Source organism: Medicago sativa, chromosome 4 (assembly GCF_051527215.1).
Source record: "Medicago sativa cultivar Bolivia chromosome 4, Bolivia_mono, whole genome shotgun sequence".
NCBI lineage: Eukaryota > Viridiplantae > Streptophyta > Magnoliopsida > Fabales > Fabaceae > Medicago > Medicago sativa.
In genome coordinates, this window is record NC_140752.1 from 67,010,768 (window position 1) to 67,029,001 (window position 18,234).

At 32.7% G+C, this 18,234-nt stretch overlaps 3 protein-coding genes across 4 annotated transcripts; 1 reads left to right on the forward strand and 2 right to left on the reverse strand.

Annotated features, from left to right (window-relative positions):
* Positions 1–1,965: 1,965 nt before the first annotated feature.
* On the forward strand, positions 1,966–5,916 carry LOC146930967 (4-hydroxy-3-methylbut-2-enyl diphosphate reductase, chloroplastic-like). 2 transcript variants are annotated; one of them, XM_085702463.1, is made up of 10 exons: positions 1,966–2,266; positions 3,165–3,361; positions 3,821–4,000; positions 4,112–4,243; positions 4,344–4,418; positions 4,500–4,605; positions 4,708–4,802; positions 4,984–5,169; positions 5,388–5,474; positions 5,724–5,916. In XM_085702463.1, exons 1-10 carry the CDS (start codon positions 2,041–2,043, stop codon positions 5,787–5,789), a joined length of 1,350 nt encoding a protein of 449 aa, XP_085558589.1. In that variant the 5' UTR covers positions 1,966–2,040; the 3' UTR covers positions 5,790–5,916. The 2 variants fall into 2 exon arrangements, with proteins under 2 accessions (XP_085558589.1, XP_085558588.1); XM_085702462.1 differs by having other exon boundaries at positions 4,344–4,605.
* A 5,434-nt stretch (positions 5,917–11,350) lies between these two features.
* On the reverse strand, positions 11,351–15,187 carry LOC146930968 (uncharacterized). Its single transcript, XM_085702464.1, has 2 exons — positions 15,097–15,187; positions 11,351–14,056 (listed from the first exon to the last, which is right to left on the reverse strand). The coding sequence occupies exons 1-2, from the start codon at positions 15,178–15,180 to the stop codon at positions 11,525–11,527; spliced, it is 2,616 nt and encodes an 871-aa protein (XP_085558590.1). The 5' UTR covers positions 15,181–15,187; the 3' UTR covers positions 11,351–11,524.
* A 1,524-nt stretch (positions 15,188–16,711) lies between these two features.
* On the reverse strand, positions 16,712–17,326 carry LOC146930969 (uncharacterized). Its single transcript, XM_085707621.1, has one exon. The coding sequence runs from the start codon at positions 17,324–17,326 to the stop codon at positions 16,712–16,714; it is 615 nt and encodes a 204-aa protein (XP_085563747.1).
* Between the last annotated feature and the right edge of the window lie 908 nt (positions 17,327–18,234).

The following is an 18,234-nucleotide window of genomic DNA, read 5'->3' on the forward strand; positions in this document are numbered from 1 at the left end:
ATATTGACACTGGCCAAAAATTCCCTTGAAAAAAATATAATGAAATAATGTTAAAATATCTCTTATAAATCGTGGTTAGATCTAACACAACATCACAAAACTGACTTGTGATGTGATCATTACTCCCTCTTACAAACATTTATGAGGTTATCTCTTAACTAATGTGTAATTTTTTAACACCTTTCACGTCCAACACTATTGAGTTTGGTGTGTGAATATAAATTGGATGATACTTTGATACCATCTTAGAAACAACCTAGCTTGGAGGAGGCTCTAATACGGATCTTGTATGAGGCTCTGATACCACGTCTAACACAACCCACAACCCAACTTGTGAGCTGATGATTGCCCCCACTTATAAACATTTATTAGGTCATCTCTGAGCCGATGTGAGACTCTTTAAAAATATGATCTTCTTGGCCCCACATATGAAGAAAGTTTGATTGGAAGGAAAGAACCTACACGGTATGCTCTATAAATTCTCTATCAGGGATAGTCATCATTTACGATGGTAAATAATTGATACATATAACATGGTAAAAAGAATGTTAAAACAAGTTTGAATGAATGTATAAACTTTTTATGTGTAAAGAGTCATTTTGATGTTTGTTAATTACTATCATGTATCAAAATTACAATTACACTCACGTGTCTCTTTTATTTGTAATTTTATAGATTTTTTTTTAAGAAGCTGAATTAGCTCACTCAAATTGACATCGGATAGAATCGAACTTGAGACCTCAAGGAGGAGCTCACTACCAGATCCAAGCCAATTATTGTAATTTTATAGATTAAATTGATTAAAAAACATATTTGAAAATTAAAATAATTTGCTAAAGAAAGGTTTGAAGATTATTTGCAATTTTGATACATTTATAATGATGATGCATACTAATTAAATCATCGGTCTATTTTCGATTTAATGTGAAACTAGTCGTGCTTGGTGTTTCTAATCTCTTTGATTCTCTAATGTGCAAGTCTCAACGCGTCAAGTATGCCTTCACTTTGATATCGACTTCTTATTGGTTTCAGTCCTTGTGATTGATCTCAAATTATTATACTCTAAAGATTTTTTATGCTTGTTATTTTGTTCAGGAAGTTGTTGGTGTGTGGATCTTGATTCCATTTTGATGGTCGATCTATTCGTCGGTTTAAAACCCTAATTATTCTTTGCAGATGATTTTTTTTGTAACCTGATTTCGTACCCGTACATGGGTTTGCTGGGTTGCGTCTATAATGAGTACTTGTTTATTAGGATTGATTTGGGCCGATCCACGGACAACACTTTGGTGCCATTAAATCTGGGTCACACAAACACATTGTCATTGCATCTGGGCCACACAACACATCTATCTTGGTGCCATTAATGGCCCAGATTTAATGGCACGGTGCCATTAATGGCACCAAAGTGCTACCCGCCGATCCACTTAGTTTTGATTTATCACATTGTATTCCTATTTGAGTTGTACATGCGACATGTCTAATGTCCCTCACTCTTTATATCTCTTTGTCTTTGTTGAATTTTTTTTTCTTCTTTTGTCTAAAAAAAATATCATTCTATCATTTTTTGGTGTAAACAGATAGTCATACAAGCTAATAAAACATAAACTCAGAGAAGCGTCGAACAAATCCAAACAAACTAAAATACTCTTTCCGATCATATTTATAAACAAAAACTATTTGTAAAGTTCATTAAATATTTAATATATTTAAAAATAAATTGGATATTCAATGAATCTAATAAATTGTTATTTGCTTATTCAATGAATTAAAAAAAGTTTTTATTTGTTTATAAACGTGACCGAATAAGAAAGTGGTTAAAAACACTTTTTTTTTTCTTTTCATACTACCAATTAAATAATCATTTTCCTTCAAAAATTAAATAATCATTCAAATATTAAATTATTAATTGTATTGAACGAACTAAGACAACGCATAAATAGAGAACACGAGTTTTGCGGACATAACAAATCATCATCATCATCAAAACAGAACAGAACAGAACAACTCCCGTTTGTCTTTGTCCTGACAGTATCTTCGATGGCTCTCTGTTCGAATCTTTGCCTACGTCTCCCCGCCACTCGCATCGACGTTCCTTCTCCGTCCACTTTCCGTTGCCGCAAACTCTTCTCCGTCCGTTGCTCTGCCGACGCCGATTTTGACCCAAAACTCTTCCGTAAGAATCTCACAAGAAGTGAGAATTATAACCGCAAAGGCTTTGGTCACAAGGAAGAGACCCTCAAACTCATGAATCGCGAGTACACAAGTATGTTACTTTTTTTCTTTGCTTTTTCTTTTCAAGTCAAAACAATTTCGCTAATTGAGTTTCTTATCGGAATTCAGCTGAAAAATCATTGTTTAGGGTATTTTTATATGATTATGAACCATTTTCATCATAAAGTGTGTTACTTTCTAGTTGGGCTATGCATTAGAGACACTTGAGATTAAAGGCTTATCCGGTGTCTGTGTCCGACACCAACATGACACTGATGCATGTATTACATTTAATTATTCAATTTTGTCAAATGATTATCTGTGTCAACATGCCTGTGTCATGTTTGAGAAAGTTCTTCATAGAGTTTGGTACATAAGATGATCAGTTTGATGGCTAAATTTTTGTTGTTCAATTGATTTGTCGAGATGGTTTTATTTGATTTTATTGAAATTGAGCTTGAAGTTTGTGTTGAACTTCTTTAGATATGGCTTCTGCTAACATTTTTATTGGGAATTTATGCCTCTGTTTGGATTGGCTTATTTGAGTTTATCTAGTGGCATAAACAATTGTGAGACTGTTTGAGACAGTTAACGGAAGCAACTTATGACATTTACGTAATACGTTGTTTATGCCACGATAAACTCAAATAAGTCAATCCAAACAGAGGCATAAAGTCCCAATAAAAATGTTAGCAGATGCTATATTCTCATAAGTTTTTCGGATAGATTATGAAAACAAACTATATTTTATATGAAAACCGACTTTATTTGAATAAGACTGTATTTCATCTTTTGTTATAGAAATAATCTATACAGAAACACTTATATGATAAGCACTTATGCTATACGAGCTTAATTGATGTGTTTATCCAAAGAAGACCTTAGTTCAATATGTGTGTGCGTGTTTGCAATGAATAATGATTTTGTGTATACACTTTTTGCAATTTCAGGTGACATCATTAAGACTTTGAAGGAAAATGGGTTTGAGTATACATGGGGTAATGTCACTGTGATGCTAGCCGAATCCTTTGGATTTTGTTGGGGGGTTGAGAGGGCTGTTCAAATTGCTTATGAAGCCAGGAAACAATTTCCTGATGAAAAAATTTGGATTACCAATGAAATTATCCACAACCCAACTGTTAATAAGGTATATTCATTTCCTATCGCCTTCATTGATCTCTGAATTTTTTAATTGTTAAGTTGTACTCCGTCCCTAAATATAGGACCCTCTTAGTCAAATCATGGAAATTAAGAAAGTTGATAGTAATATTAATTTTATAGTCATTAATAATGTTTTTATAAGTTTATCCATCAAGAGAGGGAGTTAATTTATATTCTCAACATCATATTTATTGTTGATTGCAGAAAAAGTCGTAAAATAAATATGGGTATATTGGTATAGGAATAATTAATGTAGTGGAAAATTCAAAGGGGATCTTATAAAAAGGGACAAAGAAATTTTCTCAAGAAGGTCTTATATTTAGGGACAAATGTAGTATTAAACAGTTGTTTTGAACTTGATCACCGTCAGTGCCTTGTTTTCTTCCACATGCCGTCATTTTACATGATTAATTGTGTTGATTGTTGTGCTTGATGATTGATGCAGCGGCTAGAGGAGATGGAAGTGCAGAATATTCCTATTGGAGAAGGGAAGAAACAATTTGAGGTTGTCAACAAGGGTGATGTAGTCATACTGCCTGCTTTTGGAGCCGCAGTTGACGAGATGTTGACTTTGAGTGAGAAAAATGTTCAAATCGTTGATACAACTTGCCCGTGGGTTTCAAAGGTATCTATATGTAAGAATGTCTTTCAAATTTGCTTGTTTGCATCTATTCAGTTCATATATCAATATGCACCAACAAATACTGAGATTATTTCTTCGATGAATTGTTTTAAGGTATGGAATGTTGTCGAAAAGCACAAAAAAGGAGACTATACCTCGATAATTCATGGTAAATATGCCCATGAGGAAACCGTAGCAACTGCATCTTTTGCTGGAAAATACATAATTGTGAAAAATATGGCAGAGGTTTGTCCTTAGTTGCTGATAGTAGTCAATTTTATGTGCGTTGAATGCCTTAACTTGAAGATATTGTAGTAATTTTTGCATAATTGACAAATTCATCCAGGCTGAATATGTTTGCGACTATATTCTTGGTGGTGAATTTAATGGATCCAGTTCAACCAGAGAGGCATTTTTCGAGGTTCGACTTTTGTCCTGTCTTGTAGTTGATCTTGCTTTCAAAACCCTTCAATGTTGTGATTATTTGATTTTTCTTGCACAGAAATTTAAATTTGCCCTTTCTAAGGGCTTTGATCCAGACAGTGACCTGGTAAAACTTGGCATTGCAAATCAGACAACAATGCTCAAGGGAGAGACTGAAGAGATCGGTTAGATTTTTTTGCTGTGGAGTTAAGGGCAGAGAGATTCTCATGTGCTCTATTTATAAATTATAACTAACTGTGATATGTATTTTGTTGATCATTTTATAGGCAGACTAGTGGAGAGGACTATGATGCGCAAATATGGCGTGGAAAACGTTACTGAGCACTTCATAAGCTTCAACACAATTTGTGATGCTACTCAGGTATTTTAACTTCGCTAGTCCTTGATGTTATTGCTTATTTGGGATTAGATAAAATGTGATTGCAGATCTTGTAATATAAGTTATTAAGTTAGCAGTATTATGCATAATATGTTTTTCTGTCGCAATGGCCATTCTGTATGCCATTATTCTAATAAAAAAGTTGAATTGAATTTCCTTTCAGGAACGACAAGATGCTATTTACAAGCTGGTGGAGAAGGATATGGATCTTATGTTAGTTGTTGGTGGCTGGAACTCGAGCAACACATCACACCTACAAGAGATAGCCGAGGAACGCGGAATTCCTTCTTACTGGATTGACAGCGAGCATAGAATTGGTCCAGGAAACAGAATAGCATACAAGTTGAATGTAAGCATCGATAAGAGAGATTTATTGACCAGGGTCTGATACAGTAAACATAAGATGCAGTTACACACAGTTTTTATCTCGACCATAAATATGAAATCAAGCAATTGAGATCTAAAACTGTGTGACATGGTTACTGCACCAAATCCAAGATTTATACCTCATCAAGTGTTTGCTCTTTTTCACTAGTAATAATAATGTTTTATCTTTTCATCTTTCAGCATGGCGAGCTTGTGGAGAAAGAAAACTTTCTACCAAAGGGTCCATTAAGGATTGGTGTAACATCTGGTGCATCCACACCTGACAAGGTATTTTCTCTTGCCTTGCATGTGAATCTATAAAAACTTTTGGCTTTCCACTCTTGTTAGTTTTTTTAAAAATTTCTTCAGAGTAGTTCTGTTTGTGTAATGAAATATGCTTTTGGCTCTCATTGCAAATTAACATGCTTAGCAAGTTTATTTAAATTTCAAATACTTAGTGTTCCATTCAGATTTTGCTGATAATATCCAATCTAAGTTTTTTTTAATGCTTATTTTGCATCATTGGATTTCACACAGGTCGTGGAAGATGCGCTTATCAAGGTGTTTGATTTGAAAAGAGAAGAAGCATTACAACTCGTGTAACGTAGGTTTGATACATACATTATTAAATGTATAAATAACAGGATGAACTTGAAATTACAGGATCTGTTACAGTTGAAGAATTTATCAATGAGAAACCTCAATGTTGTATTACATGAATTCTTCCAAATGTTGCCTTTTGCGGTAGTGTTTTGTATTAGTTATCACCTTGTCATCATCATAGACCAATCTATTTAGGATCATCCATGCATTTGTAAACTCTGGCTACAAGGAGATGAAAATATGTCTCTATTGAGTTGTGATGGTACTATCATTGAAATATGATGAAAACAGGAATAGATCATACAATACAAAAAGAAGTGATTCTTCCAAAAAAATAAAAAAGAGAAGTGATCTTTATGTATTTGCAACTAAACCTGTACATTATGGACGTACCAAATATAGCTAAGATACTTTTCAATTTCCTTGGATAAGTAATTTTAAAATGATTCATACATTTCAGTTAAAAAAACAAATGATTCATGCATTTAATTATTTATTTTCAATTATTAAATTTCAGTGTTCACTCCAGGCAAAAACAACGGTTGAATGGTTGGTCTCCATCCAACTAACTAGGAGGAGCCAAAACTGTCAATCAATGCCCCTCTCTTACTTACAGACCCTTGCCTAATCAGAAAAATTTGATTTAATTAAATAAAGATTTTAATAAATTTTTTGTCCGAATTTTGAATTGATCCTTTAAAACTAAAACGAAATGTTTTCATCCTCGTGATTATATTTTTTTAATTTTTCGTTCGTAATGACCGGGTTATGTTTATATAAGGTTATGACTCTTTTATGTTCAAGATGTGCTCAAATATATATTTTTTTTGAAAGGAAGAAGTGCTCTATGTCCATCTATTATGTTTAAAATTATGTCAAGAATGTGTTAAAATTATGTCCAAAAGGGAGAAGAAAAAGAAACGCAAATTTTTTGGAGGATGAAAATATAATGTTTTATTTATTTGGAACTAAAATAGAAATTTGTTATGTGTGTGTTTGGTTCCATTTCTAGAGAGGACTGAATTGATTCTGAATGTGTAAAATTGATTATACCTCCAAAATTGATTCTACTTGGAGCTAAGGTTTGTAGCTTATGATTTCAAAATTGATTTTACATATATCTATGGCTCAACTCACTTTTACATAAATGTATCCAATTTTACATTCAACTCACTTTTATACATAACCAATTTTATGAAATTAATTCATCCAAAATCAACTCTTATCACCGCATAACCAAACATGCCCTATATCTGCTATATCTTTAGAGATGAAAAACTAGGTGAAATAAAAGATGAGAGGAAAAGACTCAACATCCCCTGCCAGTAGCATCTTACCTGATACAAGGACTCAATATTCCAATTTGACATCTAACATGCTTATTGGATGCTTAAAAAATAGCGGTTGGTTGAGAAAAGTGGACTCAAGTTTGAGTTCTTTTTTTTTTTTTAAAGAAGTTTAAGTTCCTTTTATGTAAGAAGGAATTCTTGTTTAGTGATAATAAAATGGTCAATTTTATGTGCCCAAAAATTTAAGTAGTATACAATTAAAATGAATATATATATCTTTCTTACTTAATCCGTTGTTCAATTTTAAATATAAACAAAAAAAGTGCTCAAGATTTTCTTCTTTAATATATTTTTTTTAATTTCGTTAGCATTCAAATAAAACCATTTAATGACAAATATTATTCAAATAAATATAAACAATATTTGACGATTCTAAAAATTCTCAACAAAAAAGAAAAAAGAAAAATCCACGATTGTAAAAGATTCACGATATGAAATTTAACATTGGAAATTTTAAAAAGATCTATAATACTATGTAGATGATAGTTGTAAACAGTTGATGGCGCGTATAATTTTGTTGATGGTTCAACCTCGTGTGCAGGTCTTTGGCGGGATCAGAATGTGTTATATGTAAAATTTAAATCAGAATTTTAAGTCAGTTGATAGGTTATATGGAGAAATGTCATTGCATTCCCCAAAGGATCACATTTAAGAAAATTGCAAGAGTTCAAGTTACATTTGAAGTTTGACATTCGAAGCAAAACTTTCTACTACTGGCACAACAGTTCGAAGAGCATCTTATAGAAGAATTCGAAAAGTAGTAGTTACGAAGATATTCAAAGATGAGTATGCCAACAAGAGTCATTACGGACCTAATTTTTGTGTGTTAATTTGGCTTATTAACAAAAAAAAAGTGTATAATTGTTAAGGAAACAAAAAATAGTAAGTTTTTACTGGATTCAACAATATTTTAACATTTAAAAAGTTAAATTCATCACTTTCCAATGTATGTTTCTATTTTTATACTTTTTAACAAGGCCTTAAGGACACTCTTTATCATATCCCTTTAAAGATTCAAGGCATCTTAATTATAAGAAAAATGCTAACTTGTGCCCTGAGGGCATAAGATAAGGATCTAAAAGTGGAATTAAAAAATAAATATTGCATTGAAAAGATAAATTTTTAAGTTTTTAAGATTATGAATGCACAATTTGCAAGATCAAATTTTTATATTTAGTTTCTTATTTTGTGCCCTTAGGGCACAAGCTAGCAAGACCATATCAAAAGAGTGTGGAAAAAGTTTTGAAGACGTAGCTATGCTCAGGAAAGTATCGAAGTTCAGAATTCAAAAGACTAGAATAAACTTGCATGAGAAAATTTCTAAGTTAGCTAATAGATATGTGTCATCCATGCAACTTAAGAGTTAGTTTGTTTTTTTGAGAGGTAGGAGTTAGTTTCTTCTTTTCTTCTGTAAGTAATAGAATGAGTGCATTTATGTTATGTAAAATTAGCCTACTAGATAATATATCTTATTGATTGTTTTATTCGAACAATGTATGTTACTCATTTACTCTTTTAATTAGTACCATTTCTTTTTACCTTTATATTTTTTTTTTCAAGTAATCTAGTGGTTAAAAATTCATCTCTTAAGATAAATAAGTGGGATGTTTGAGGTTCGAATTTCGACTCCTGCATATATTATGCAATTTCCCTATCAACTAAGCTAAGTTCACGAAGACTATTTTTTGTCTTATTTTTTTTCCTTTTACATCTTTGTTTTTCTTTGTTATAGTCAATTATTATCATCACACGTTTCTTGCATGACAAACTAAGACTTGATGCATTAGACCAATCAACTAGGAACCCCTTAAAGATTTGACCTTGAGTTCTACATTAGCTATCGAGTTTAATTGTGGAAAGGATATATTTTTACGTCAATAAATTTGAATGCCCAGTGCGACACTAGTTTGAGATAGTTTGTGTCAGGTTTCTAAATTGTAAATTCAAAAAACATTTTAACAAACGCCTATTCCTTCATTAAGAAGAAACGCCAACTAAAATTACAACAATGAAAATAATAACTCGAATGAGAGGATTAACAAGAGGTAAGCATGCAGCAAAATATCGATCCAATTCCTCATGGGGAATTATCTTCAAATCTTGTAACCGATGAAATTAGTACGAATTCTATCATCAATTTGAAGGACGAATGTCATTGTATATCCTTACGGGCTCCCACCAGGGTATGTTCTCCCAATTATGGGTATAAACCTTTCAAGACCTTTTTCTATGAGAGATTCTAGAATTCGAGTAGATCATATATGAACATGTAATGATGGTTATGTTCATGGATTCATGGGAAATAAGCATTTCTTCTCCCATTACTAGCACAACTTTGCAATCTTTTAGACAACAAATGGATGGTAACAACAATGATGAATATGATCACTAATCAAGACATTGGCTGAAGAAATAAGTCGAACTGTAAAGGTATTCCGAGCACCCAACGAAATGACGAAATTTACCGAGAAACTTTAAATGTCAAACCCATTCGATTATCACATGTAGATCCTCGAAATGCCACCATAGTCAATAAAAACAAAAATGCATACAATGTGATCTACAGATTAGAAAAAATATTGGGGGGGGGGGGGCTAATAAAGCCTTATCGTAGTATCAAAGTATTTGTAAATTATAGATCGATATAGAGTTTGAACCGTTCAAAAATTTTCAATCATTTAAGTTAGGGTTTGTAAAATGTTATTATAAAGGTAACAAAATGCAAGCATGAAACTATCAAGATTTAAAAGTTATGGTGGAATTACGTTTCACTAGTTAATACTCTAATGTCTTCCCTTTTTTTAAAAAAAAAAAATCTGGAGTTAGGTGGATGTGACTACTTACTTGATATTTGATGCATCAAACTGCTCGGGGTCTTTGGGGGTCTCCTCAAGAATTATCTGGGTGGTTGGGTCATTGGTTTTATTGGAAGCTTTGGTCATACTACTAATATTAATGCGGAGCTTCGTGCTATTTCTTATGGGTTTACAAATCACTTAGGACCTTGGTTTTAGAGATATCATTTGTGAGTCAGACTCTCAAACAACATTGACTTTTATCAAGGACGGAGTCCTATCTACTCACCCTTATGCTCCTCTTATTGATAAATTTCGTCCTTATATGTTAAGAGATTGAAATGTTGGTTTTGTTCATACCTTGCGTGAAGGAAACTCTTATGCAGATTGACTCGTTAAACTAGACGCCTCACTTACTCATGAGCTTTGGATCATCCCTACTTGTCCTTCTTCTCTATCGAGATATTGCCTAGCTGAGGTTATGGGAACTCAATTCCCCCATTCGTAGTTTTCTTGTCCTTTTCTTCTGCTTTAGTTTTTCCTTTTGATTAAAAAATATCGTTCGATGTCTTTTTTTTCTTCTGATTCTTATCTTCCCTTTTCTTCACTTGTCCACTGTTATTCCTCTTACACCACTACCACTAAACATAACCTCGCAAATTGCTTTCAAATAATTGACTTTTTGGTATTCATCATCCTTAGACTCTTCATCCTCAAAATTTGTCATGATTTCTTGGTCCTCCTCATCCTTACTTAAAATTTTCCACAACATTGCTTTGTTCTTTCAAATTCTCTTTTGTATTTGCATTGAAAGTGTTCTTCTGATTGTCAACTAGTTGTTTTGCAAGTTGCCCCATCTGAACTTCTAAATTCTTGATTGAAGCATCAATGTTCTTTTCATTATTCATCATAAATTGCTTGAAGGTTATCCTCAATTTTCTATGTCATGTCTTCTTGAGGATTTTGATGTGGCGGCTGATAAGGATATTATGTTTTTTTTTTTTTAATATAATTTAAACTATTTCGTTTTGAAATTTTGTCGTATTGATTCAGATATTGGTCACCTCCTTGCCTATATTGGTTGTTGACAAAGATGAGTTCTTCTTCAGCTACACAATTATTCACTTTCACATCCATTCAATGTTTCTACAACATCATGTCACCATTGCAACATCAAAATCTCATTTTTTTTCCTTCAATAGATTGCTCTTGTTTTAGTTTATTGCATTTTAAGCGTCACATATATATGTCGTGCAACTCATTTGTTATTTTATCATAAAATTTTATTCTCAGCATTTAGTATATTCCTTTAATTAACATTATTAACTAAAGGTTGCAACAAATCCAAGTCTAAGGCTCTCAAAAATAAAAGTTCAAGTCTGTTTCAACTATGTTGCGCAACTTTTTCCCATCCACATAAACATCAACAAACACACTTTATTTAATTTAATTATACATAAAACAAGTAACAAGACAAATAAATAGGAAACTGGTCATCACTCACCAACATGGATGATATTGCTAGCTAATGCAGATTGGTAAGAGTGATCGACTTTTATTTTACACACTGATCTAGATTGATCAACTCACTTTACACAAAAGCTTTTGAAGTTTGACCTGGTACCCACAAAAGATGGTTTATGGATAATAAGTGACACACCGGAACATTCTTCCCCGGCTTAATCCTTAGTGTCCTGAATATCATATGATCTGGATTCCAATCAGATGTATCCAAATGGCACATTCCTACAGCTTCTATTTTATCTCCATTCACATCACCAACCAATGAGACCTTGAACACCTTAGTTCCTGTAGCTATGTAATGACAATAGTAAATGGCATATGGATATGGGAGGGGATGGCAAGATACCCATTTGGGAGCATTAATGTCATGTGATACTTTTAAAATGGTGTATTTTTGGAGAGGGATAGCTGAGGGTGAGGGGTGGCTGGTAGTAAGAACATTATGCTTGGAGTCGGAACCAATTATTTTGTCAACAAATTCAAGCATGGACTCTATAGAGTTGGCACAGGTCTTGGACTCCCCTGCAACGGGTTCTGCTTGACATTGCTCAAGTGTTTCTCTCATTGATTTTGCTTGAGGAGAGTCTTCGGGGATTGAAAAGAGTTTGAGGACACTTGGGAGTTGTGAAATTGAGAGAGGAATTGAGTCAGCCTCTTTTCTCGAAAGGAAATTAGAAACCTCTTGAATTGGAAATTGGAGGGTCATTACATTTCCGACATGAAGATCATCCAAATTGAAAAATCCTATCTGAAAAGCTTCGGTATGATCATGGGTAGGAGCCTTATAATTGTAATTTGGTTGCTTAGCTTCACCGCTAGCCTTGTAATTGTAATTTAGCTGATTGGCTTCCTCGCTAGCCTTATAATTGTAATTGGGTTGTTTGGCTTCATGGTTAGCTTTGTAAATGTAGTTGGGTTGTTTGACTTCATTGTTGGCCTTATAATTGTAATTTGGCTGATTGTCTTCCTCGCTAGCTTTATAATTGTAATTGGGTTGTTTGGCTTCATGACTAGCTTTGTAAATGTAGTTGGGTTGTTTAACTTCATTGTTGGCCTTATAATTGTAATTTGGCTGATTGACTTCCTCGCTAGCCTTATAATTGTAATTGGGTTGTTTGGCTTCATGGCTAGCTTTGTAAATGTAGTTGGGTTGTTTGACTTCATTGTTGGCCTTGTAATTGTAATTTGGCTGATTGGCTTCCTTGCTAGCCTTATAATTGTAATTGGGTTGTTTGGCTTCATGGCTAGCTTTGTAAATGTAGTTGGGTTGTTTGACTTCATTGTCGGTCTTGTAATTGTAATTTGGCTGATTGGCTTCCTCGCTAGCCTTATAATTGTAATTGGGTTGTTTGGCTTCATGGCTAGCTTTGTAAATGTAGTTGGGTTGTTTGATTTCATTGTCGGCCTTGTAATTGTAATTTGGCTGATTGGCTTCCTCGCTAGCCTTATAATTGTAATTGGGTTGTTTGGCTTCATGGATAGCTTTGTAAATGTAGTTGGGTTGTTTGATTTCATTGTCGGCCTTGTAATTGTAATTTGGCTGATTGGCTTCCTCGCTAGCCTTATAATTGTAATTGGGTTGTTTGGCTTCATGGCTAGCTTTGTAAATGTAGTTGGGTTGTTTGACTTCATTGTCGGTCTTGTAATTGTAATTTGGCTGATTGGCTTCCTCGCTAGCCTTATAATTGTAATTGGGTTGTTTGGCTTCATGGCTAGCTTTGTAAATGTAGTTGGGTTGTTTGATTTCATTGTCGGCCTTGTAATTGTAATTTGGCTGATTGGCTTCCTCGCTAGCCTTATAATTGTAATTGGGTTGTTTGGCTTCATGGATAGCTTTGTAAATGTAGTTGGGTTGTTTGATTTCATTGTCGGCCTTGTAATTGTAATTTGGCTGATTGGCTTCCTCGCTAGCCTTATAATTGTAATTGGGTTGTTTGGCTTCATGGATAGCTTTGTAAATGTAGTTGGGTTGTTTGACTTCATTGTCGGTCTTGTAATTGTAATTTGGCTGATTGGCTTCCTCGCTAGCCTTATAATTGTAATTGGGTTGTTTGGCTTCATGGCTAGCTTTGTAAATGTAGTTGGGTTGTTTGACTTCCTTGTGGGCCTTGTAATTGTAATTTGGCTGATTGGCTTCCTCGCTAGCCTTATAATTGTAATTGGGTTGTTTGGCTTCATGGCTAGCTTTGTAAATGTAGTTGGGTTGTTTGATTTCATTGTTGGCCTTGTAATTGTAATTTGGCTGATTGGCTTCCTCGCTAGCCTTATAATTGTAATTGGGTTGTTTGGCTTCATGGCTAGCTTTGTAAATGTAGTTGGGTTGTTTGACTTCATTGTCGGCCTTGTAATTGTAATTTGGCTGATTGACTTCCTCACTAGCCTTATAATTGTAATTGGGTTGTTTGACTTCATGGCTAGCCTTGTATATGTAGTCGGATTGTTTGGTTTCAAGACTGCCAAGGGAAATTATGATAGGCTCATTGGAATCATGGGTATCAACTTTATAATTGTAATTTGATTGTCTGTCCCCATTTGAATCATCTTGTTTCTGATCTTGCAGCTCTATCTTCATGTCTCTGGCACCAATGCCTTGCCCATTCTAAAATTGAAGTCAATTAGAATATTAGTGGCCCAGGTAACTAGCCAAAGTAATATGAACTGATGATTGATGTTTGATCGAAAGGGAGTTTAATGACGATTCATAAACTAAGTCAAATATTTTTTTTGAAAATAAAATTAAAGAAAAACGTAATTAAAATTGATGAAATTAAAAGTAATAACACAAATTATTTCCTCCAAGTCACACAAGTAAGTCTTGAGCATTTCTCTTATTCATGATGCTGAAAGCAACTTCAAGAGATTGCCTTAGATTTGGCATTGTTGCAAAATAATGTTATTTTTGTCCTACAATATAAGTTCTCTTTGGAGAAAAACTGTTCTACATGTAGTAATCTTTATTGCAAATTACTAGAAATATTTTTCAATATTTTTTTTTATAATATATACCCTTAATTGATATTGCTAATTGTCTTGGAATATGAGTAGTATAATTAAATTATACATTTCTATGTAAAATAGTATTTTAGAAACATCTATATATAAAATAAACGCATTAAACTAACTATATTATCTACTTTTAATATACAAGTAAAATTTATCGACGGAGATTAGTCACCGTTAAACAACGAAGAAAACTTCGTGTCAATATCATAGTAACAAAAAAAAACAATTTGTTGCAATCGTAAAAAGTCAACTACTACGCTGAGTATATCCTTATTGGGCATCGAGTAAAAGAGCAACACCCAAATTTCAAATGACATCCAAGTATATCCCACACATAAGGAATATAGAGGGATCCATATATAATATCATTCAAATCAAAACTAAATTGTAGCAAGGGACTAATTGCCTCTTACAACCTTCAAAATTCAACGGCATTATTTTTACTTGTATGGTATTTTCATTTTAGGTTATCTTTTATTTTAGTTAAGAAATCCATCCTGTCAAAACGTTAAGAAGAAATCCATGAGCGAAGGGAAACATCAATATTCAATCATGAACATTGCTCTTTATCAAAAGGTCCTGTTGTTACCAAAAAAATATTAGTAAGAGTAAGAACGTGTATATTGAATTACGTACCGTACAGAAGAAAAGGACTAAAGAAAGAAAGTGAAGTGCAAATGTAGGAGCCATCTTTGGTTTATTTGAAAGAAACTTCGCCATTGAGGATGAGTTCCAATTGAAATGAACTTGCCTTTTTATAGATGCTTTTGAGGTTTCATTATTAGTTTGCCTTTAGTGGAAGGGACTAGAGTCACATAGTATGATATGAATTATTGTTTCAATAATGATGGAGAGATACCAACATTTACAATCATGATGGAGAGATCTCAACAATTCGATGAAAGAAACCGATGAATAATAATAATAATAATAATAATAATAATAATAATAATAATAATAATAATAATAATAATAATGTCGAGTTTGGTAACACAAGCTTGTGACCTAAGTAGGACATTAAGATGTTGGAAGATCCTTTGATGATCTTTGATGAGTGCAAAAAAAGGAATAATAATAATAATAATAATTACCTTTCCTTAAAAACTGATAATAAATTAATAATAATAATAATAATAATAATAGTAATAATAATAATAATTACCTTGCACCCTTTATGTAAGTCTCTCTTGTACCTTTCTTTTTGTCCTTTTTTATATGACTCGTCAAATTTCAAGATGTATAAATTGATTTTCACAAAATGTTCCCAATTAAATGGAAAGAATTAAAATATCAACTATTTCTCTATTTTAATAATTGAAAACTAATTTTGAAAATTGAATGAACATTATTGACAAATATATGTTAAAATAATTTTTCTTAATTTTTATTTAGCAATTCTTGAGGTGAATCATAAAAAATGTATTTCCTCTATCTTTAATTATAAGACTCTTTTAAATTATTTATTTGTCCCTAAATATAAAATTATATATGGGTTATTAGATGTATTTATTACTCTTTTTTAAATATATCTTTTCTTTATCAATACAACAAATTTTATAAGACTCTTTTAAATTATTTATTTGTCCCTAAATATAAAATTATATATGAGTTGTTAGATGTATTTATTACTTTTTTTTAAATATATCTTTTATTATTACAACAAATTTACTTCGAAATATGAGAAATTAACATTGAATGTATTCATACACTAAGAGTATGTTTGGATGATCAAAGAAAGTGAAAGGAAAGATAGTAAGCGAAAAGATTGTTGAAGGAATGAAAGTAAGTAGAAAGTGAATGGAAAATTAGATGATTATTTAGTTGTTTGGTATCAAAGAAAGTGGAAAGAAAGTTGAAGGAAAGATAGATATATTTTTATTAAATGACATAAATATCCCTACATACATAATAAATATTAAATTTATGATATACAGTATATATAGAAAGTTAAATAAAATTATGTTTTAATATAAAATATTTTATTTTTTTAGTTTTTGATTTTTTTTTTTGAACAGTCAAAAATGGAACTTATATATTAACAAACCAAAGAGTCTTCAAAGTACAAGGTGTACCAAGATGACCCCAAATAATTACAGATATACAATGTCAGTCAAAAATTAGCCAATTCCCAAAGAAGCCATGGGACTTGACCACCACAAATGAAAACCATAGACAAAAATGAAATTACTAGCTTTTAGCCACCAAAGCGAATACCGCTTTACTTTATCCAACAACTGATCAATGGAACTACCTAAATTGTTGAACAACCTTTGGTTATGTTCATTCCAAATGATCCACGCACAAAGCAACCAAACAAGATGCATAAAAGAGCGCCTCGCACGCCACCTGCTGAATGAGTCAATTGAAAGAAGTGATCTGAAACAGTAAAAAGGTCTGGACCTGAGACACCAAGCCAAGATCGCACCTTATGCCACAGACTGCCATAAAAATCACAAGAAATGAATAAATGCTGAAAAGTCTCGTTGGCGCAGCACCCTAACAAACAACCAGCTGCGATGTCAGAAAGAATACTGTGACGCACCAAGTTCATCCTTGTAGGCAACCGATTTTGTAACATCCTCCAAGCAAAAATTGAAACCTTTAGCGGAACATGTTTATGCCAAACTAGAGCCTCCGCACCTTCCACTTGAGGGCTGTCCTGAGAAGTTAGAAGCTGATAGGCACTACGAACTGTATAACCTGCAGAGTGGTCCAGCAGCCATCTCCAAGTATCTTTCACATTAAGCTGCAAAGAAACACTACGAAGTAAAATAATACACTCCCCTAGCATGTCCTCCTCCCACGCCCACAACCGCCTTCTCCAATCCCAACCCACTCCCCCAACCTCACAACCTTGCGAAAACATATACGCAACCGTATTTTGATATTTTTACTTATATGTTCTTTTCCTATTTTTTAATTCGTATATTTTGATAAATGACGTTAGATGCATTATTTTAATCCCATACTAGCATTATTTTATTGTATTAATTGAGTAGTTTTTATGACTTTTTAACCAACAATATCAATCCGAGCAGTTTCCTCACCAATTTGAAGAGAAACATTTTCTAGCATAAAATCCACATAAATTTTTCTTTCCTTAGCTGTTTATAAGCGAACCAAACTATGGAAGCACAAAAGATCAATAAACTTTCTTTCCTCTTGTGCTTCTTTCCTTTAACTATCAGTGGTTCCAAACAAACCATAAATTAGCATTATTTATTTCCTTTGTCCTAAATTATAACTTATTTTGAACATTTCACACAAATTTAAAAATATAACTAATTTTATATGGGAAAGAGAAAAATAAGTTTAATCATTTTGATATATAACAATAAATATGGAACTTATAGATAAGGTTAAATTTCATTCATACTGGTGGTTGAAGGTTAATAATGCCGCTTTTGTTTTTGGTTGTCAGCAGTGGTGGTCGGACCCGTTAATTTGTTTGGGTATCGACTGACCGCTTAATTGTGTAATTGTTTAACAAAAACTTTGTATTTTGAGCGACCTATTTAGTACATCTTGTGTTAAAGAGGAATCTCAACCTGTGTAAATATATATACCATTTTTCTTCTTAAAAAAAAACTAACAATAAAACTTTAAAGTAAGCGTAATGTTTTTCTTTGATAGTAGCATCTGACAATTAAATGTTTGTTTTATCTACTAGATTGATGACCCGTGCACCGCACGGGTCGTATGAGTTGAAATATATTTGCTAATAGTAGAATGCAATGAATACTCGAAGAAAAATATATTTGCCAATGTAAATAC